The sequence below is a fragment of the Schistocerca nitens genome, chromosome 9, assembly GCF_023898315.1.
Source record: "Schistocerca nitens isolate TAMUIC-IGC-003100 chromosome 9, iqSchNite1.1, whole genome shotgun sequence".
NCBI classification, from domain to species: domain Eukaryota; kingdom Metazoa; phylum Arthropoda; class Insecta; order Orthoptera; family Acrididae; genus Schistocerca; species Schistocerca nitens.
In genome coordinates, this window is record NC_064622.1 from 311,768,929 (window position 1) to 311,793,248 (window position 24,320).

General features: G+C 45.6%; 1 protein-coding gene across 1 annotated transcript in view; it reads left to right on the plus strand.

Moving 5' to 3' along the window:
- Positions 1–14,247, plus strand: part of LOC126204201 (proline-rich protein 2-like) — a 28,690-nt gene extending 14,443 nt beyond the window's left edge. Inside the window, exon 3 of the mRNA XM_049938601.1 lies at positions 14,207–14,247. Within this exon, the coding sequence (XP_049794558.1) occupies positions 14,207–14,247 (41 nt within the window). The remainder of the gene's footprint in view (positions 1–14,206) is intronic.
- Positions 14,248–24,320: the final 10,073 nt, after the last annotated feature.

Consider the following 24,320-nt stretch of genomic DNA (forward strand, 5'->3'; position numbering starts at 1 on the left):
TCCTGCAGGATTGTCCATTAATCCGTAAAAGAACGAGGGGTTGGAGATCTCTTTGGAACAGCACGTTGCAAGGCATCCCTGATATGTTCAATAATATTCATGCCTGGGGATTTTGGTGCCCAGTGGAAGTGTTTAATCTCAGAAGAGTGTTCCTGAAGCCACTCTGTAGCAATTCTGGACGTGTGGGGTGTCGCATTGTCGTGTTGGAATTGTCCGAGTCCGTCGGAATGCACAATGGACATGAATGGATGCAGGTGATCAGACAGGATGCTTACGTACGTGTCATCCGTCAGAATCGTAAGTAGACGTTTCAGGGGTCCCATATCACTCCAACTGCACGCGCCCCATACCGTTACACCAGCTTGAACAGTCCGCTGCTGACATGTAGGGTCCGTGGATTCGTGAGGTTGTCTCCATACCCGTAAATGTTCATCCGCTCGATACGATTTGATAAGAGACTCGTTTGACCAGGCAACATGTTTCCAGTCATCAACAGTCCAATGTCTGTGTCGACGGGCCCAGGCGAGGGTAAAGCTTTGTGTCGTGCAGTCATCAAGGGTACACGAATGGGCCTTCGGTTCCGAAAGCCCATATCGATGATGTTTCGTTGAATGGTTCGCACGCTGACACTTGTTGATGGCCTAGCACTGAAATCTGGAGCAGTTTGCAGGATGGTTGCAGTTCTGTCACGTTGAACCATTTTCTTCAATCGTCGTCGGTCCCGTTCTTTTCCATCTGATAGGACAAAAAAATCTTGCATATATTAATTCCGTGACTTACAGTTCTCTCTGTTTAAAATAATTACGCTCTCTGAACAAAAATTTTTTTCTGCTGAGTTGATAGTGTTCCACAGCTATTCACCCTTCAAAGAGCAGGAATGGGATTTCACTGAAGCGGGTAAAGCATAATGGAACAGAATGCACAGTTGACTAAAGCCATTTTTTCAAAAAATGTTCAAATGTGTGTGAAATCTTGCGGGACTTAACTGCTAAGGTCATCATACACTACTTAACCTAAATTATCCTAAGGACAAACACACACACCCATTCCCGAGGGAGGACTCGAACCTCCGCCGGGACCAGCCGCACAGTCCATGACTGCAGCGCCAAAGACCACTCGGCTAATCCCGCGCGGCCCATTTTTTTCACATTCAATGTCACTTCTGCATTCAAGCAGTCCATTATCAAAACTAAAACTAAACTCTGTCCGAACAGGCCTCGGAATGCACAACGGTACCAACCGACCGCCATGTCATTATCAGCCGACAGGCGTCACTGAATGTGAATATGGAGCGGCATTTGGTCAGCACACAGCTCTGCCGCCCGTCATGATCCTCAGTGACCGGAGCCGCTACTTTTGTCTAGTAGCTGCTCAATTGGCCTCACAAGGGCTCAGTGCATCCCATTTGCCAACAGCGGTCGGCAGACCAGGACGGTCACCCATCCAAGTGCCAGCCGAGCCCGACAGCGCTTGACTTCATGGAACTGGTGTTATCATTGCAGCATGATCATGTTGGCTAGTCCTTATCAAGCACCACACTAATTACGTTTTGAGACCATGATATTGGAATATCAAGGTCATAATCTGATTTTTGTCAAGCATTTAGTAACATAGGCTTTCAATTTGGTGCGGAAAGTGTATTGCAAGGCACAGAGTGAATAACGATCGTATAACTTTACCTGACCCCCATGAACCATGGACCTTGTCGTTGGTGGGGAGGCTTGCGTGTCTCAACGATACAGATAGCCGTACCGTAGGTGCAACCACAACGGAGGGGTATCTGGTGAGAGGCCAGACAAACGTGTGGTTCCTGAAGAGGGGCAGCAGTCTTTTCAGTAGTTGCAGGGGCAACAGTCTGGATGATTGGCTGATCTGGCCTTGTGACACTAACCAAAACGGCGTTGCTGTGCTGGTACTGCGAACGGCTGAAAGCAAGGGGAAACTACAGCCGTAATTTTTCCCGAGGGCATGCAGCTTTACTGGAGAGCTGCATCAAACCAGTCTCTAGACTGAAGACCACAACAACAACAACAACTTTACCTGTGGTTTAGCAAATTGTACTCTTACAAAATAAATTAGACATCTCGTGTGAAGTTTATATTACTCGAAAGAAGTACACATCGAGAGGTCGCAATATTTTATTGCCCTAGGTGGTCTTGGTCCTACTATATCGTCACTGTATGTCTACGCGTTGCCAAAATTCCTCTCTTTGGCTCTGAACAGGAAGTCATTCAAGTGTCTCATGGTAAGACGCGCAGTTTTGCAAGCGAACGGCCCATACCATTGTCCTGGGGCCAGGGATTTATATTTCAACCACATTCTCGTACGTTTCTGAGCGTACGTGGTTACGCACTTCCATTGTCAGTAGTGACAGTTCAGAATACACAGGGGGTATAGCGTTCCCAGAGAGTCCTTAGGCTACGGGTTAGAAGTGGCTGCTGAATTTCGAGGTCAAAATATTTGCAGCACCTTCTTGATATGCACATTCTTACTATCGGAATCCTCTTTTTCAATACTCTTTTCTCCGGAGAAAGTTGCTACGTGCAGCCACCCGTGTCACGGAGGTAAAATTAAACCTTTATTCTCAGTTTGTTTCGATAGAGTGCGGTGTCTGTCGAATCGTGAATGAGGCACTGAGGCATGGCATACGTTTACTTTTCGAAGTGCCAACACGCCTCGAACAACAAAAAAAGGTGCCTCTTACGTGAGGAAGACATTTTTACCAGTTTTAATAAATTAGTCTCTTATTGATTTATTCACGATAGTTAGGAAGTGCTGTAGTCCGTAGCCGGCCACGAGTCGGAGAGCATTTCCCACCCTGGCTGGCTAGGTGACGAAGCGGCCATGTCTCGCGCGTAGTGGGGTGGGGCTCGGCGCTGGACCGTAGCAACAAGCGTCAGCCTGGGAAATACACATGACGGGAAGTACCGCCATCTTGGCGCCAAAGTCACCGATTTTGTTTATTTATATTTAATAATTAAAGTCATTTATACTATACATGAATACTAGGAGGAGCCTCTTGATGTTTAAAACTACACTCCTGGAAATGGAAAACAGAACACATTGACACCGGTGTGTCAGACCCACCATACTTGCTCCGGACACTGCGAGAGGGCTGTACAAGCAATGATCACACGCACGGCACAGCGGACACACCAGGAACCGCGGTGTTGGCCGTCGAATGGCGCTAGCTGCGCAGCATTTGTGCACCGCCGCCGTCAGTGTCAGCCAGTTTGCCGTGGCATACGGAGCTCCATCGCAGTCTTTAACACTGGTAGCATGCCGTGGACGTGAACCGTATGTGCAGTTGACGGACTTTGAGCGAGGGCGTATAGTGGGCATGCGGGAGGCCGGGTGGACGTACCGCCGAATTGCTCAACACGTGGGGCGTGAGGTCTCCACAGTACATCGATGTTGTCGCCAGTGGTCGGCGGAAGGTGCACGTGCCCGTCGACCTGGGACCGGACCGCAGCGACGCACGGATGCACGCCAAGACCGTAGGATCCTACGCAGTGCCGTAGGGGACCGCACCGCCACTTCCCAGCAAATTAGGGACACTGTTGCTCCTGGGGTATCAGCGAGGACCATTCGCAACCGTCTCCATGAAGCTGGGCTACGGTCCCGCACACCGTTAGGCCGTCTTCCGCTCACGCCCCAACATCGTGCAGCCCGCCTCCAGTGGTGTCGCGACAGGCGTGAATGGAGGGACGAATGGAGACGTGTCGTCTTCAGCGATGAGAGTCGCTTCTGCCTTGGTGCCAATGATGGTCGTATGCGTGTTTGGCGCCGTGCAGGTGAGCGCCACAATCAGGACTGCATACGACCGAGGCACACAGGGCCAACACCCGGCATCATGGTGTGGGGAGCGATCTCCTACACTGGCCGTACACCACTGGTGATCGTCGAGGGGACACTGAATAGTGCACGGTACATCCAAACCGTCATCGAACCCATCGTTCTACCATTCCTAGACCGGCAAGGGAAGTTGCTGTTCCAACAGGACAATGCACGTCCGCATGTATCCCGTGCCACCCAACGTGCTCTAGAAGGTGTAAGTCAACTACCCTGGCCAGCAAGATCTCCGGATCTGTCCCCCATTGAGCATGTTTGGGACTGGATGAAGCGTCGTCTCACGCGGTCTGCACGTCCAGCACGAACGCTGGTCCAACTGAGGCGCCAGGTGGAAATGGCATGGCAAGCCGTTCCACAGGACTACACCCAGCATCTCTACGATTGTCTCCATGGGAGAATAGCAGCCTGCATTGCTGCGAAAGGTGGATATACACTGTACTAGTGCCGACATTGTGCATGCTCTGTTGCCTGTGTCTATGTGCCTGTGGTTCTGTCAGTGTGATCATGTGATGTATCTGACCCCAGGAATGTGTCAATAAAGTTTCCCCTTCCTGGGACAATGAATTCACGGTGTTCTTATTTCAATTTCCAGGAGTGTATTTATCATAATTTTGCTTCGCTAAAATTCACGCCCGTTCAATAACAAATGCATATCTTAGTAAGTACGAACTTGATCCGAAATCCACGAACTGTGACGAAACTAGTAAGAGATACGGACTGCGCGCCAAAGTCGGCAGTCGGCGTTAAGGGTTCTTCCTGTCTTGTTCGATGGTAGCCATGCTCTCGGTGACAAGTAGTTTGTGACGTGAGTGTTTCATTATTGATCTAATAGGAATAAAAGTGATATTACGACATTCTGAATGTTAGTTTCGAGTAAACAGATACCCCAAAGTTGATCGACAGCAATTTCAGATAATTAGCTTCTACCGACAGAGACATCCAATGCGCCAATGAAGAATTTGCACGGGACGACATTTACGAGAGCTGCACCGCGCACAGGTAGGCGGAAATCCGACGACACGACCCACCAAGACGGATCAACGAAGGTCCGACTTACACTCGCAAATTCCGGGTGGAAATGCTCACCACTTATACTGTACGTCACATATACCACCCTCTACGGACTCGGGGCTAAGCTGAGTAATAACAGTATCAGTTTAGAAGCGAGGGGATCTTGCGTGAGGCGGGGGGGGGGGGGGGGGGGGGACACAGGATCAGTTTGCATACACAATCCCGCAATGCTCTATGATTGGTGGCCACCACTATGGTGGTGGTGGAGCTGAGTTGGTAGCGTCAGGAGCCGGTAGTACATCACCATTTGCAGGGTAGCAGTGAGACGGCTAATCGTTGTCTGGTTCAGGGTGGCGCGTCATCGAGAACATACCATTGATTGAGCATACATTGGTGAACACACTACAGCAATCGTAACGACGCTCTTTTTGTGGCAACGCCCTCGAAGGCGTTTTCACTGAGGACGGCGGGTGTGTGGCGGCGTTGAGGAGAACCGGTGGCCTGCAGTCTCCGTTAGCCTGCGGTGACGCCAGTTGCTCAGCGGGAAGGCCGAAGCGAGTAGCGTGTGGCTGCCCGGGCGCAGACCACGTGCACGTTCGCAGCTCTGGACAGATCGCGCCGGAAGGATCGGAATCACGCCTTGAACTCAGTTGAGGAAGGCAGTTCTAAGGCTAAGGTCAGAGTGGCTCCGACAACGATCGTCAGAGGCCGTCGCCAGAGGTCACACGATAACAGCTGCTGACAGCTTGGTCACAGTGCGTCCCATCTCATTCATCAGTTTTTGACGGGATCGAGGAGGTTAGGTTAGGTCACAATCTATTTTATGTATGAAGTACGTTATATTTTAACCTGCAAGGACGAGAAGAAACCGAGACGCCTTTGTGCTTGGAGACGAGTGCTGCAGACCAGCTCTTGCTATTACACTGAAGCGCCAAACAAACTGGTATAGGCATGCGTATTCAAATACAGAGATACGTAAACTGGCAGAATACGGCGCCGCGGTCTGCAACGCCTATATAAGACAACGAGCGTCTGGCGCAGTTGTTAGATCAGTTACTGCTGCTACAATGGCCGGTTATCTGGATTTAAGGGGGGTAGGATATCAAACGGGCCGACTTGGAGCAGGAGAGGTATCACAGGACATTTTAATTTCCAGTGTCTATATGTTTACAAATAAATTCATAAAAGTTCGTCAGCATCACCAGGAAGGATTCAGGATTCACACTCATTGCAGTGGAATTTCGAAAACATAAAAAAATAAATTGTTTTTACGTGCGAAATTTCATCATTTTTTCACTTACTAATGGTTGCATTTGTTCCTATAGGTACACTTTTCTTCATAAGTTAGAGAGATTCTTCGATGAATTTTGCACATCATACATACCATACTCACAGGTGTATGAAACTCTAGAATTTATTTAATTTATGAAAAAATGAATGAACTGTTATATTTTAAACTTCATGTTTAGGAAAAACACAAATTTTATAGTTAAGTACCTCAATTTTTACCACAGTTTTTAATAGATTTCGAAAATTCTAGAGTTTCATACACCTTTAAGTATGGTTTGTATGCTGTGCACAATTCATAGAAGAATCTCCCTTACTTATGAAGAAAAGTGTACCTATAGCAACAAATACTGCCATTAGTAAGTGAAAGAAATGATGAAATTTCACATGTAAAAAAAATAATTTCGTTATGTTTTCGAACTTCCACTGCTATGAGTGTCAATTCTGAATCCTCCCTGGTCATGCTGACAAAGTTTCATGAATTTTTTTGTAAAAGTATAGAGAGTGGAAATTAAAATATCCTGTGGTGCCTCTCCTGCTCAAAGTCGGTCCGTTTGACGTCCTACCCCCCTTTAGTGAGTTTGAACGTGGTGCGCGAGCGGTAGCATACAGCATCTCCGAGGTATCGATGAAGCGCGGATTTTCCAGTACGACCATTTCACTAGTTACCGTGAATATCACGGATCCGGTAAAACATCAAGTTAACAATGTTTCTCTCTTTGACCTCCAATAGCTCTCTTTGACCTTCGACAGATCATTCGTATGTCCCTCGTGGTAAGACGCGCAGTTCTGTGTGCGAATGGCACGTACCACTGCCTCTGAGATGGGTGATTTATATTACACGGACATTTTCGTGCAGTTCCCTCGCGGACTACGTCAAAACCTACATTCAGATGACGTCACTGGTGAGGCGAGTGCCACAGGCGTTCCGGCGATTACACGCAGCGTCCAGGGCCCGCGCCGGCTCTGGCGCATCAAGGCTACCAGGAAGCGACGCACGTGCTGAAGGCAGCGCGTCCTCTGATTGGCCGCCAGCTACAGCCAACCACATCGCCCGGCTCCTCCACAGCGCAGTCCCAGGGCACAAGTGGAATTATCTTGGCGCTGCGCTGTTACTCAATTGTAACCGAGGTCACCGCAGCTACGCGAATGCACCGGGAACCTGTTTACAGTTCTGCCAGTAAAATAACACAATTAAACCGTTTTGCAACATGCAGCTTCTTATGCCGTAATGCTAATCGCGCTGTCACTGCCATTCCCACTACAATTGTTCTAATTAATGTACAAATTTTAACAATCGCTTAACTGTTTGCTTACTGACAATGGCGAAAGTAGCATTTATTTAATTGCTGATCATGGTTTAGGGCCACAGTCATGTAATACTTTTTTAAATAAAGTTCTGCCATTTGGCTGTTTAGATCACTTATTCTACTGGACAACCGTGATTTCTGCCTCTGACCATTTTCAAGTGTCACTCTGAAAAAATATATGCAGCACAGTGGACCGGAATATGTGTGTGGCATTATGTCAATACCGTGTAGGATCGATAAACTGTTTAAAACATCTTTTTTAATTGAAAAACGTGTTTTAAAAATTTCTTGAGATTTTGTTACTTACATGTTGGTCATTATCAGGCTTCTACAAACGAAGTCGTTGTCGAAGCCTGTTTGTGTAATGCAGGTGTTACAGCATAAAAACTAGAACACATTCACAGTGTCTGGCACGAATAGGTGAGAACAGTGTGATATGAATAAATATGACATTGCCTTCAGGTCATACTCTAACTAAATCTAAAACCAGGCAATACAAGTACATCGGTCAAAACAGGAGATGGGGAGAGGTGCTTGGGAGCGTGAGGGACTAGGATGAATATAATATCGCTGTAGTCATATAAAGCCGGCCGGGGTGGCCGAGCGGTTCTAGGCGCTAGTCTGGAACCGCGCGACCGCTACGGTCGCAGGTTCGAATCCTGCCTCGGGCATGGATGTGTGTGATGTCCTTAGGTTAGTTAGGTTTAAGTAGTTCTAAGTTCTAGGGGACTGATGGCCTAGGAAGTTAAGTCTCATTGTGCTCAGATCCATTTGAACCATTTTTTGTAGTCATATATGAATATAATTGAGTTTACATCTATTATACGTTTCCTTCGTTTTACTTTGGTTGCTTTATTATGTATTTATTATGCGAACACCTACATTACATAATTAAATTTAATATACTTCGATAATGGCCTTGATCCTCGAACTCTATGACCACCATATAACACCATCTCAAGAAAATGTGATACTCTATTTTCATGAAATATTAAAGTTCAAGTTCAATATTAAAGTTCTAGTTTCAAAACGCTGTAGAAACAGAACCACTAATCAGAATGACGTGAAATTTTGAACAGCATATTATCGATCCCATGGAGAAGCGTTGTGGGAAAAAAAAACTTATCGGAAATTTTACCAATAGACGGTGCATTAAGCGTCTTAAAGTAAATGGGGTCGGCTACAAACTGCAGATGAATCGCAATGGTTTGAGTTCTAAATTCCACCATTCATGCTGACCAGTGTTCATGACTGCACAAGTTTGGCAGATAACAATTGTGGCACAGTTAGGTAAGCCCATCTACCAGAGCAATGTTCGTACCACATCGGAAGGGAAAAATCGGTTTTTAATTTTCCTGGGGCCAAAACGCATGAAAAGAAAAAAGACTTTGGTTTTTAGTTGTTCTGGGGCCAAAATCAGCATAAAAAAAGCGAAATGACATCGATTTCTAATTATTGTGCACTTGCACGAGACATGTTCAGTATGCTGTCCACCGTTCTCTGCCACAAGTTTAAATCGAGAAACATGTTCCACAACAGGTCGGAATGGTTCGGGGGTCACGTTCAGAATGCGCTGCACAATTCGTGCCTTCAGTTCAACCACGTTCGTAATTGAAGCAGTGTACACAACATCTTTCCGCTAACCCCATCCGCGCGGTCTGTGGCGCCTTGTCACAGTCAGTGCGGCTCCCCCCCCCCCTCCCCCCCTCACCTTCCTTCCTTCGTCGGAGGTTCGAGTCCTCCCTCGGGCACGGGTGTGTGTGTTGTCCATGTGTGTAGGCTTAGGGACCGATGACGTCTGCAGTTTGGTCCCATAAGAAATTTCCATTTCGATAACCCCACAGCCAGAAGTCACACGGATTAAGACCAGGTGATCTGGGCGGCAGGTCTGAAGGGAAACGACGACTGATAATTCTAAGGTATTCGAATTGCATCTGCAGCGGCCACTTCACTACCTGTACACTGTGTGGAGGAGCGTCATCTTGCATAAAAGTGATCCAAGCGACACATTTATGTTCTTGAAGAGTCGAAATGACGTTGGTGTGCAAAAGACTCTCATGTCCTTTACCGCTGACGGTACAGATAAGAGGACAAGCAGGACTCATCTCCTAGAGAAATGGGGCCCAACGACAAGACGATGCCGTCAACCCGCCCCACACAGTCACCTTTGCAAAATGAAGTGTGTAACGTCCCCTTAGAAAAATTTAAAAATAACAGTGCTGGAAAACGTCTTACGTTATTTGATTTTCAAACAGCTGAGCAAAACTGGACGTACTCAGACAGTTCTCGCTTTCCTTATTCTGATCATCATTAAACTGACACACAATAGTTTTTAGCACAACGCAATCTGACTTTCAATAATCCCTACAAAAGAATGGCCCTGACTAACAATAACCTATACCTTTCATAAATCACTTACCTCACAAAAATCTTCGTTACTCGAACTACTGCAATACAGCGAGCGCCAATACTGCCAGCTAAATAAAAGATTCTAACTACTGAAGGCACTAACTACTGATAGGCAAAGTTAGCAAATGAAAGATTTTGAGAGAGAACAAACAATGTATTTACCTTAATAATGTTCAAAAGTCGTCATATGTACATCTATCAGTTCATGGCATCCATCTTTGCAAATTTCCTTTTACTGGCGGACACACGCGGTCCAGGTCGACCGCTTATAGAAACCTCTCAAAACTCTGGCATCTCTGTCTCCACATCCACCACTGCTGGCGGCTCACCTCCAACTGCACAAAGCTACGCGCTGTTCACAGCCACTGCCCAACGCTACACAAGCGAATGTTCCTACAATGAGACCAACCAACCACAGACTGCACACAGCGCAGTAAGTGATTTTTGTTGTGTCGGCAGACTTGCCAACACTACGCACACTAATTGAAAGAGGCGGCCAAGATGCACGCGCTAACTCACGAAGGATGGAGTGAGGTCTGAAACAGGAGACTGAATGAATGCTATAAAGAAAATACGTAACTTCTGGACTACTTAACTTTTAATCCATCCTTTGTATACATCGTTCTTGATGAGACATCTGGAGATTGTGGCGATACAAGTGAGACTCTTTAGATACAAGCTATCTAAGGCTAATGGCGCCTTGCTAGGTCGTAGACATGAACTTAGCTGAAGGCTATTCTACTGTCTCTCGGCAAATGAGAGCAAAGGCTTCGTCCGTATAGTCGCTAGCAACGTCGTCCGTACAACTGGGGCGAGTTCTCGTACGTCTCTCGAGACCTGCCGTGTGGTGGCGCTCGGTCTACGATCACCCAGTGGCGACACGCGGGTCCGACATGTACTAATGGACCGCGGCCGATTTAAGCTACCACCTAGCAAGTGTGGTGTCTGGCAGTGACACCACAATTTTCATACAGAACGCTACGTGGCGTTACCGACATAAAAACCTAAACAGCCTACTTCAAGTGGTACCAGTCCATGCGCGTGCGGATTTTCCGTTGCCCATCTTCTGAAAATCTGCATATAGACTTGTCCTTGGAAATCAAGATGAGCTTCGTCTGTCCAAAGAATCTTCCACGACCATTCACTGTCCACTTCCATGCTAGCAAGAAATTCCAGAACGAACTTTTGTCTTGCTCACAGATCAGTATCACTCCTGAACATGGGTGATTCATTGCGGTTAACAACGCGGGATGTTTCATAGGATTTTATGCACAGTGCTCGCAGGCGTGTCAACGTTTGGCCCATTTCCCGCGCACTGTGCCTTTGCGCACCACCGCTCGACTCCTCCTGCAATCCTATGACCGCATCTTCGGCAGACGTCGAATCAACTGCCTTCCTCCCTCTGCCACACTGCACTTCAAAAGAACCGGTCTTTTCGAATTTTGTAATCTTTTTCTCCAGACCCTTACGAGACCACTAACCAACGCCTTTTTTGATACATTGGAGTGTCCGTAGTTGCTGCAGGGCTGCTGGAACAGGGACCGTTCTTGGAAGAGAGATTCTCCAGCAGCGCGCGAACCTTCATGGAGACGGTAATGCTGGGGGTCTCGCACGTAAACCGAGGAGTATCCGTGTTCGACGAGTCTGTTGGTGTGCTTACAGCGCCATCTATTGGTCGAATTTTTTTCGTTAATTTTTATTTGTTCCATGGCTTTTCACCGTGCGTCAGTAACACGCTGTTGAAATATGACGCCATTGTGAGCAGTGGATCTTTTCTTACAGCATTTTGAAACTGCAATTTTACACTACTGTCCATTAAAATTGCTACACCACGAAGATGACGTGCTACAGACGCGAAATTTAACCGACACAAGAAGATGCTGTGATATGCAAATGATTAGCTTTTCAGAGCATTCGCACAAGGTTGGCGCCGGTGGCGACACCTACAACGTGCTGACACGAGGAAAGTTTCCAACCGATTTCTCATACACAAACAGCAGTTGACCGGCGTTGCCTGCAGAAACGTTGTTGTGATGCCTCGTGTAAGGAGGAAAATGCGTACCATCACGTTTCCGACTTTGATAAAGGTCGGATTGTAGCCCATCGCAATTGCGGTTTATCGTATCGCGACATTGCTGCTCGCATTGGTAGAGATCCAATGACTGTTAGCAGAATATGGAATCGGTGGGTTCAGGAGGGTAATACGGAACGCCGTGCTGGATCCCAACAGCCTCGTATCACTAGCAGCCGAGATGACAGGCATCTTATCCGCATGGCTGTAACGGATCATGCAGCCACGTCTCGATCCCTGAGTCAACAGATAGCGACGTTTGCAAGACAACAACCATCTGCAGGAACAGTTCGACGACGTTTGCAGCAGCATGAACTATCAGCTCGGAGACCATGGCTGCGGTTACCCTTGACGCTGCATCACAGACAGGAGCGATACTCAACGACGAACCTGGGTGCACGAATGGCAAGATGTCATTTTTTCGGATGAATCCAGGTTCTGTTTCCAGCGTCATCATGGTCGCATCCGTGTTTGGCGACATCGCGGTGAACGCACATTGGAATCGTGTATTCGTCATCACCATACTGGCGTATCACCCGGTATGGGGTGCCATTGGTTACACGTCTCGGTCACCTCTTGTTCACATTGATGGCACTTTGAACAGTGGACGTTCCATTTCAGATGAGTTACGACCCGTGGCTCTACCCTTCATTCGATCCCTGCGAAACCCTACATTTCAGCAGGATAATGCACGACGGCATGTTGCAGGGCCTGTACAGGCCTTTCTGGATACAAAAAATGTTTGACTGCTGCCCTGGCCAGCACATTCTCCAGATTTCTTACCAATTGAAAACGTCTGGTCAATGGTGGCCGAACAACTGGCTCGTCACAATACGCCAGCCACTACTCTTGATGAGCTGTGGTATCGTGCTGAAGCTGCATGGGGAGCTGTACCTGTACACGCCATCCAAGCTCTGTTTGACTTAATGCCCAGGCGTATGAAATCCATTATTACGTCCAGAGGTGGTTGTCCTGGATACTGATTTCTCAGGATCTATGCACCCAAATTGCGTGAAAATGTAATCACATGTCAGTACTAGTACAATATATTTGTCCAATGAATACCCGTTTATCATCTGCATTTCTTCTTGATGTAGCAGTTTTAATGGCCAGTAGTGTAATTACGTCTTTTCACAGTGGTACTGGAAAATGGCCGAAATCATGATTGTACATCAGAATAAACGATCTATACAATCAAGTGGAGGAACTTCTTTTTAAAAAACTGTTTTAACTGTATTTCCCATAGAGGATGAACGCCTTAAAACTGCGCCACTTTTGGTGCGTTTCATCGATGAAATCCTTTCACGTTATCAGCTGTGTCTTGGCATCGTGTTGTCGCGAAGTTTTGACGAGTTTCCCACACATCACCATAAGGTGGAGTGTCGATATCGCGTTCGTTACTTAAGCCACTTTTACAAAATTAACTTTGTTGTCTCCATTGCCTACTCTGGCACCTGGAGGGTGAAAGTGATGTTGAGGGGGACTATCCGTTTCACATAAAAACCGAAATATAGTAACAAAATGTAGGAACAATCAAAAATAAAACATTTTATAAATGACCACAGGAAAATTCATAGAGGATATTCTGACTAAAGGTCGCGTGGTAAATACGCTCCTGAGAATTGCAGGAATAGTTTCTACCAAACTTTTAAAAGCGTGTACATTTATTTAGTCGGGGTAATATGTGTTTGAAAACGCGTGCAGCAACAGCCAAAATGCAGTGAATAGCGCTTCTTTTTAACTTTATTCTTTGTATTTCGTTGTTAATCGAACATTACTTTTCTCTTCAAATAACTCTGATTTTTCACTTTTGAAGTAATTTTCATTAAAACACGTTTATCTGTTTACGTTTATGCATAGTGTAGGCCTTGTCCCCGTAAATGTAAATACCTTAGCTGCTTTCAGATATTTCATCTCTCTTGTAGGAGAAAACTTGAAGGTAAGGTGCCAGGACGATGTGCAATCTATCCAGTATGTCACGGAAACAAAGTAAACGACACAACAATGATGAAGAAGACACGAAAACACAAAATAAATTTATACTGAAAGAGTCACCACAGCTCCCTGTTTCTGCACGTGCGCAGTGTGCACCACACTCGGACATGTGAAACTTCACACTCGGCACAACCATTGACGTCATAGTCACATTTCCCACGTGGTTGGCTGCTGCTTTGCACGCAGGTACGAAAGGCGCACCACTTCGAAAAGTCGATTTTGATCATGAAGTCGCGCATGTAAAACGGGCTTTATAAGCTCTGGTCCGCAGAGAACTCTGCCGAGGACCCAATGGGTGTGCCAGAGGCGTAGTGATGGCGGTTATTGCTGAAACAACCGGTTTTCAATTATACCCACTTTAGGCTGACTATTCAAACCGCAAAAAATAACGGGTTCCTGAGAAAACCGATTCCTGAGTTTTTCATTCCTATTATTTTCCGCAATACACATTGACATCAATCGAATCGTGAAAAATCCTCTGTCAGACTTTTGCATTATATGCTTTAAGATACATAGACTCAAAATATCGAACAAAAAATTTAAATGAGAAAAGCTTAGGCCATTCACCGTTTGCTGCTTTTCTTGAAAAGTAATGAGGGATCGAACAGTACAAAAAGTTGACCACTATTCTCCTACTGATTTTGACGCTTTAAATCTCAAAAATCATGTTGTAATCCACAATCATATCACTACTTGAAAATTTCCAATATTCAGTACTAAAGGGTGAAAACTTGGGTCGGGGGACGATTTTTCCTGTTAAGTTCTCCATTTCTAAGGGCTACAAGCAGATAAAGGCATATAATGAGACGGAGGCAGTAGATCAGCTGCGTACTATTTTTACCGTAAACCGTCAATGAATTGTTGAGTTTTAACTTATTGCTGTTGCCATAACTTCCTTTCTCTTCTTATTTCATACACACATCAAAAAAGTTTTGATCACCTCTGTTCCGAGGGTTCCGAAACCTGTACAGAAAATTATAATAGAGATCAACATAAACATCATTTCCGCCCTTTTTATTGCTCATGAAAACCACACATTGCATTTGTACCACCATACAGCGGTGCCTTCAGAGGTGGTGGTCCCGATTTTTGTGCACACCGGTACCTCTGATATCCAGTAGCACGTCCTCTTGCATTGATGCATGCCTGTATTCGTCGTGGCATACTGTCCACAAGTTCATCAAGGCACTATTGGTCCAGATTGTCCTCAATGGCGATTCGGCTTAGGTCCAGAGTGGTTGGTGGGTCACGTCGTCCATAAACATCCCTTTTCAATCTATCCCAGGCATGTACGATAGGGTTCACGTCTGGACAACATGCTGGCCACTCTAGTCGGGCGATGTCGTTATCCTGAAGTCATTCACAAGATATGCACGATGGGGGAGCGAATTGTCGTCCATGAAGACGAATGTTTCGCCAATATTCTGCCGATATGGTTGCACTATCGGTCAGAGGATGGCATTCACGTATCGTTCAGCCGTTACGGAGCCTTCGATGACCACCAGCGGCGTACGTGGGCCCCACATAATGCCACCCCAAAACAGCAGGGAACCTCCACCTTGCTGCACTCGCTGGACAGTGGTCAAGGCGTTCAGCCTGACCGAGTTGCCTCCAAATATGTGTCAGACTATTGTTTGATTGAAGGCATATGCGACACTCATCTGTGAAGAGAACGTGATGCCAATCCTGAGCGGTCCATTCGGCATGTTGTTGGGCCCATCTGTACCGCGCTGCATGGTGTCGTGGCTGCAAAGATGGACCTCGCCATGGACGTCGGGAGTGAATTCGCGCATCACGCAGCCTATTGCGCACAGTTTGAGTCGTTTACGATGTCCTGTGGCTGCACGAAAAGCGTTATTCAACATAGTGGCTTCGCTGTCAGGGCTCCTCCGAGCCATAATCCATAGGTCATCCACTGCAGTAGTAGACCGTGGGTGGCCTGAGCGAGGCAAGTCATAGACCCGATCTCTCTGTATCTCCTCCATGTCCGAACAACATCGCTTTGGTTCACTCCGAGATGCCTGGACACTTCACTTGTTGGGGGTCCTTCCTGGCACAAAGTAGCAATGCGGACGTGATCGAACCGCGGTATTGACCGCCATGTACCTTCTTCCTGGTGGAATGACTGGAAATGATGGATGTCGGAACCCCTCCACCTAATAAGCGGTGCTCATGCGGGTTTAGCGAAATCTCTGAGCAGTCAAAGGGACTATGTCTGTGATACAATATCCACAGTCAACGTCTTTCTTAAGGATTTCTGGTAACCGGGTTAATGCAAAACTTTTTTTGATGTGTATAGCAATGACAGACAAATAATAAGCTTTTGTGTAAAAACTGTACCGTTCTTTTCTTTTAATTATTTCGAAAGGAAACTCGCTTTTAGTCATCTTTTTTTAACTTAAAATGAATGCAATTGACTTTTTATCGAGAAGACCAAAAATGCTATTTCAAAAGTCTCAAATGAACAATTAGACAGTAGACGAAGTGCAGCCTTTACCAGGAACGTAACAGTAGCTTCAGTTTGAATAACAAGTTAACCCACTGACCAATGCTTCTTGTCCATTCTACTCAATAAATACTCGCTCTTTGGTTTGTTGGTCTGTAAGTTGACTCCCTTGGATAAGACGATACCACTCTTGCAGAAACCACATAACTTTGTACCGAACTCGTTCGTAAAAAAAAGTTTTATTTAAAAAACCAAGAAGTGTAGCACCACTGCTATGGTGAATTGATACATCAGTTTTATACCTGATTATCAGTAAAACATAAATATATTTGTTATAACTGAGACTAGACAAATAAATAAAAATACCGGTTGTTCTAAACTGCCAGTATCGGTTTTAGCCGGCCGGTTTCTCACATTCCTACCGAGTGGCTTGCCCTTCCCCCAGCACCACCGGCGGCCACATCTCTTCCGGAGGCACGAAACTGGCCCACCCTTTTGTCCCTCAGCGCACGAGTCTGCGGTCGAGTGGCTATAAAAGAATTAAACGGTCATGAGTCCAACTCTTTAACTGAGGATGATGAATAGAAAACTCGTCTAAACGTTGCTGAAAGATGACGGCACGACTCGGTTAATAACCAGAAATGATTTTGTCAGTGCAACCTTTTTGTTTCGTGTACGGTTCAAGATAGCGAAGCGAGGTTTTCGGCAAATGGTGGTAGCCAGACGGCAGAAATATTTTTTGTCGGTAATAATCTTAACCCTTAAGTCGTCTGAGATACTGAGCAAATTTGCTTTTTAAAATCGAACGATTTAAGGCTCTTTAATGGTGAAGTTTTAACTTTACGCAAACATATCGGAGTAGTGGGATTGAAGCTGAAAGACGAGACGGCATTACACACTGGTGACGGAATCATCGGACAGCGATTCACACGTATGCAAATGACGGTAGTACAACGCACACAAGGTATAAAAGGGCACTGCATTGGTGAGCTGTCATATGTCCGCACGACTAGAATTAACAGACTTTGAACGCGGAAAGGTAGTTGGATCTAGACGCATGTTTCAGAAATCGTTAGGGAATTCAATATTTTGAGATCCACAGCGTCAAGAGTGGGCCGAGGTTACCAAATTTCAGGCATTACGTCCCACGACGGAAAACGCAGCGGCCGATGGCCTTCACGTAACGACCAGAGAACAGGCGTTCGTGTAGAGTTGTCAACGCAACAAAATAAGCAACACTGCGTGAAATAACGGCAGAAATCAATTTGGGACGTACGACGACCTTATCCATTAGGGAAGTGCGGCGAAACCGCGTGTAAATGGTCTACAGCAGCACGCGACCGACCAGCATGCGTTTGCTAACAGCACATCGCCTACAGCGTGTCTCCTAGGCTCGTGACCGTATCGGTTTGATACTAGACGACTGGAAAACCGTGGCCTGGTCAGATGAGTCCTTATTTCAGTCCGCAAGAGCTGGTGGTACGGACCGATGACCCTAGCTGTCTGGTCCCTTCAAGCCCACAAACCAGCTGATGGTAGGATTCTAGTGTGGCGCAGATCCCTCGAAGACATGAACACAAGCTGTCAACAAGGCTGGTGGTAACTCCATAATGGTGTGGGCTGTGTTTACACGGAATGGACTGCGCCATTATCTGGAAATGATCACGTTCTGCTTTGTTGGAGACCATTTGCAGCCATTCATGGACTTCACGTTGCAAAAACCACGATGGATTTTTTGTGGATGACAATGCGCCATGCCACTGGTCCTCAATTTTTCGCGATTGGTTTGAAGAAAATTCTGGACAATTCGAGAGAATGATTTGGCCAACCAGAGCGCCCAACATGAATCCAAGTTATTCTTCATGGTACATAATCGAGAGGTCAGTTCGTGCACAAAATCCTGCACCGGCAAAACTTTCGCAACTATGGACGGCTATAGAGGGACCATGGCTCAATATTTCTGCAGCGAACTTCCAAGCACTTATTGAGTCAATGCCACGGCGAACTGCTGCACTAAGTCGGGCAAAAGGAAGTCCGATACGATATTAGGAAGTATTCAAATGGTTCAAATGGCTCTGAGCACTATGGGACTCAACTGCTGTGGTCATTAGTCCCCTAGAACTTAGAACTACTTAAACCTAACTAACCTAAGGACATCACACACACCCATGCCCGAGGCAGGATTCGAACCTGCGACCGTAGCAGTCTCGCGGTTCCGGACTGAGCGCCTAGAACCGCGAGACCAAGGAAGTATTCCATGAATCTTGTCTCCTCAGTGTAAATACTGCCAAGCGGGGCTCAGCCATTATGCTTCAATAGAAGAAGATAGGACTACTCAATTTCCCTTTTCTTCTTAGCTCCACTTTATTGTACATAGATTCAGGGACAGCTACGACTGATGTAAATGGAGCCCCATCTTAAATTCTTCGAAGGGGTTTATGAAAATTAATATAAATGTGTCTGCTTATTGATCTATAAGTGAACAACTTTTGTGGAACCAAATAAAGAGTGAAAAGGTTTGATATTACGGCGGAGGTGCCATGAGACCCCGCACATAGTCGTGTTTCAGCGCAATGGCCGATTACGACTACGTAGCCTTTGAATTTCAGCATGTTTCACGTGTATTTCTTCAAAAACTTTCAGCGCCAACGCTGTATCACTGCACTTATGTTTTCAAGTAGGTCGTTAAAAATGTAAACAATGTCCCACAAAGTATTAATTTTCTAGTGCATAATAACATACCGATATATTGACGAAACGAAGTAATTTACATTTTGTCTCCGTGTACGCTTCCTGTGATTAAGTATGAAATATAATATCACCCGAACCCTCTCCGCGACTCGTAGGCACATTCTCGTTCTTTGGGTGAAACTGTTCGTACCTTTTCGGTGTACTTGTATCTGTAGTTCAGAAACTACATGCCGGATCTCGGCATTAAACTCCGGAAGTTAACGTGGTTTGTTGCCGTACACACGAGATTTAAAATAACCCCATAGAAAGAAATCTCATGATGTCATATCACAAGATATGGGTGGCCAATTCACGTCGCCGTTGCGAGATATCACCCGGTCACTGAATCTCTACAAGTCCATTGTAGCAGTCCATATGTGAGATGGAACTTTGTAACGCGGCCAGCCACAGCCGTTGAAGCTCGTAACGACTGGAAGTAAAATGAACCGCAACCCTACTGTAATTGGTGATTTCTTTACTGTCACCACCGGTTTCGATGCATTAAAACAGCATTCCCTCGTGAACTACATCAGAAGGAAAGGATCCCATGTAATACATTCGATCCAAATCATATAAGAATCTCACAAAAACTGTTGAATATATTTCATATTTTTTCGAAAATGTTAAGAATTTTTAAAAATATTTCATGGGTCTTATATTAAGAATTTAAACAGGCAAAAAAATCAAACCAAGATACCCAAAGTTCGTAGTCAATATTGAAACCACTGAAGAGGGAAGCAGAAAAAAAAAGAAAAAAAAACAGGACTCGGGATGAGCAGTACGATGGCGCACCACGAGAAAAAACCGTATATAAGTACAATGAATGAGAACAGAAGACATAAATACGGAAAGATTAAAACTGCGATCTAAATAACCAGCACACCCCGTTCTCCCCCCCCCCCCCTCCTGGTGCTTTCTCATACCCTCACCCCTTCACTAACACTCACACCATTATGAATAAATGTCATGACCGTTAGACTGATTGCGCAAGTCGATAAGCGTATCCGTCGGGATCCATGAAATGGAGGACTTTGAATTAAAACTCCAACATACTGACACGTTAAAAATTTATTGTAGGGGAGACTAATGTGTTGACAACTATATTGAAGCGCAAAAGAAACTGGTATAGGCATGTGTATTCAAATACAGAGATATGTAAACAGGTAGAATATGGCTCTGCGGTCAGAAACAACTATATAAGACAACAAATGCCTGGCGCAGTTGTTAGATCTATTGCTAATGCTACAATGCCAGGTTATGAGGATGTAAGTGAGTTTGGACGTGGTGTTATAGTCATCGCACGAGCGATGGGACGCAGCATCTCTGAAATAGCGATGAAGGGGGGATTTTCCGTACGACCGTTTCACAAGTGTACCGCAAATATCAGGAATCCCGTAAAACATCAAATCTCCGACATCGACCGGAAAAAGATCCTGCCAGTACGGGACTAACGACGACTGAAGAGAATCGTCTAGCGTTACCTAAGTGCAATCCTTCCGCAGATTGCTGTAGATTTCAGAGCTGGGCCATCAACAAGTGTCAGCGTGCGAACCATTCAACGAAACATCATCGATATGGGCTGTCGGAGCCGAGCACCCACTCGTGTACCATTGATGACTGCACGACACAAAGCTTTACACCTCGCCTGGGCCCGTCAACATAGAGCTTCGACATTGGACTGTTGATGACTGGAAACATGTTACCTGTTGGACGAGTCTCGTTTGAAATTGTATCGAGTGGATGGCGGTGTACGGGCACGGAGACAGCCTCATGAATCCATGGACGCTGCATATCAACATGGTACTGTTCAAGCTGGAGGAGGCTCTGTAACGGTATGGGGCGTGTGCAATTGGAGTGATTGGGACTCCTGATACTCTGTCAGGTGACAAGTACGTAATCATTCTGGCTAATCACATGCATCCATTCATATCCACTGTGCATTCCGACAGACTTAGGCAATTCCAGAGGCACAATGCGACACCCCACACGTCCAGATTTGCTACAGAGTGGCTCCAGGAACACTCTTCTGAGTTTAAACATTTCCGCTAGCTACCAAACTCCCCAGACATGAACATTACTGAGCATATCTGGAATGCCTTGCAACGTGCTGCTCAGAAGAGATCTCCACCCCCTCGTACCCTTACGGATTTATGGACAGTCCTGCAGGATTCATGGTGTCAATTCCCTCCAGAGATCACCGCAGTTAAGCGCTGTCAGGCGTGGTCGTCACTTGGATGGGTGACCATCCAGGCCGCCATGCGCTGTTACCATTTTTCGGGATGCACTCAGCCTCGTGATGCCAATTGACGAGCTACTCGACCGAATAGTAGCGGCTTCGGTCAAGAATACCATCATACGACCGGGAGAGCGGTGTGCTGACCCCACGCCCCTCCTATCCGCGTCCTCCATCGAGGATGACATGACTGTCGGATGGTCCCGGTAGACCACTCGTGGTCTGAAGACGGAGTGCTTTTTTTCTCGCTTAGTCATGCTCAATGTTTTGGAACAGTACATTACTGTTGGACATAACACTGTGTGGTAGATTTTCATCTTAGTGTTCATGGAGATCGATTTAGAGCCGAGTGTCTCTCTGAGAGGATGCATGCACTTCATTCCCACTGCTATTCTTTCCCGGTGCCAATTTTTATGTCGTTGTCCGCGGTAAATCAAGATTCCAAGTATTTGAACTGGTGTACTCCCTTGAACCTCTTGCCATCTATCTCAAGAAATTCTTCCTGCTCTTGTCTTCTTCCTAATTGCATGAACTCTGTTTTGTCTTGATTCACTTTGCGCCCTACCTTCTGTGTGTGATTGTCCTTTTTCTGGTACATTCATTTCAAATTGTCCTTTGATTCACTTAATAGTACTATGTCATCTGCATATGCGAGACAATTGAAATTACCGTCCATCTGTATTCCAGCCCACTCATGTTGCCTATACTGTTTTATTACTTTCTCTAAGATGACAATTGAACAGGACACATAAGAGAGCATCCCATTGTCTGAGGCCTGTCTCAATCTCGAATGTTTCTGATGTGGCTCCTCGGAAACGTACTGCTGCCTTTGACCCTTCCATACAAGCTTGCACCATTCTCACTAGCTTCTCATGGATTCTGAAGTTAGGCATTGCATTGTATAGGCTATTCCTGTGTATGCTATCATATGCACGTTGAAAATCGACGAATAGGCTGTAGCTATCTTTATCATATTCCCAGTGTTTTCAAACTTTTATCTTAGTGTGAAAATGTGATATATTGTCAATTGGTTTGGTCGGAAGCCAGCTTGGTACTCCTGTAAGTTGTTCTCTATGAATGGTTGCTATTTTCTGAGTATAATGACGGACAGTAACTTATACGTTACATTCAACAAGCTGATTCCTCTGTAGTTACCACATTCCATTTTGCTTCCCTTCGTGTATATTGGGCATATTATAACCACTTTCCAATGTTCTGGCAGTGTCTCCTTCTCCCATATTAACTGGATCAGTTTATATATCTCTAAGTGTAAGCTCTCACATCCCTCCTTGATTAATTCTGATGTTATTCTGTCCTCCCCTGGGGCTTTGATGTTTCTGAGTCCGTTGATTGTTATCTTCACGTCTTCACTAACTTCCCAGTCTTCATCATCTTTCCTTTCCTCCGTAGTGTCTGCAGGTAACATCTCATCTGGGTCTGGGTGATTCAGCAGTTCTGAGAAGTATTCTTTCCACCTTTCTGCAATTCTTTCCGTGTCATTTATCAAGCTGCTCTTGTTATCTCCAATGAAAAAAGTTGGGCTCTGAGATCCACGTTTCCGATTTTTTATGCATGGGAAGAATTGCCTTGAATTCTTGTTTTGGCTCTCTGCCTCAACTTGACCTAGCAAATTGGTTAGATATATTCTCTTCTCTGCTCTTAGGATTCGCTTTGCCTCCCTTCTGACGTTGATAAAATATTCCCTTTTCTGCTCATTCTCCCTGTCAGCTAGCCACTTCTCCCTCATCTTCCTTCCCTCTTCTGTAGCCGTCTGGAATGTGTCGTTGAACCATTTCCTTTTCTTCATTATCTTCTTTCTTTCCAATATATCCTCCGCTACACTTAGTACCGTGGACTTTATTCCTTTCCACTTTTCCTCCACGTTCTCTCTTGCTTCCAGGGTCTCTAGCACCAGACAACGGTTTTTGATTTCTATAGCATATTGTTCTTTAGTGGCACTTTCTCGTAGTTTCTCAGCATTCAGAGCAGGTTCTAGTGTCCCTTCCTTCTTATGCATGTAGGTGAACAAGAGTTTAAGCTCCTCTATACGACCTGAAGTCCATGACTCTATGGCTATAGCGCTGGTCCACCAAAATGTGATCTATCTGGTTGGTGTTTCTTCCATCCGGTGAGCACCATGTTCCCTTATGTATTCTCTTGTGTTCGAAGTAAGTCGAACTTACTCTCAGGTTCTTTGAGATGGATAAGTTGATTATCCTCTGACCATTCTCATTGGTCTCATCATGCAAACTGTGCGTTCCTATAGTTGTTATGTAGAATTCTTCTTTTCCTGCTTTTCCATTAAAATCTCCCTGCACTATCCTGATATTTCTAGTTGGTGTGCTCTCAACTGTTTGTTGTAGTTGGTCATATAACTCTTCCTGTCCCTCATCTGTTTTATTCTCAGTCGGGGCATGAACATTGATGAATGTAATGTCCGCCACTTTGTTTCCAAGTACTATGTAGGATATTCTCTTGTGAACAGCTTTGCATTCTTTAACAGAATTTACTGCTTTGTTGTGTAATCCAAAAGCAGTGCCGAATTCGTGTTTGTCTACACATCCGCCGTAGAATAGTGTGTATCCATCCTCTTTGCGAGTTCCCTTTCCTAGCCATCTTGTCTCTTGTACCGCCACCAGGTCCAGTTTACGTCGGTTAATTTCTGAGACCACAGTCTGGATGGTCTATAGAGGCTCTGAACATTCCAAGATCCAATATTAAAATTTCTAAATCGTATACCGTTTTTCCTTTGCATTTTTCGTATCCCATTGTAGCCATCCATGTCCGAGGCACGTATATGTTTCGTAACAATAATTTTTCACAGGATTGGGTTGTTACCCCAATGCCCAACCCTCCGCCTTTAACCGGGCTTGGGGCCGGCAGTGGTTGTTGCTAGGCAACTGATCCCAGGTGTAGTTATTTTTCCCTCCAGCACTACTTCATATATTAGTCGAGTCCATGCCACGTTGCGGCATT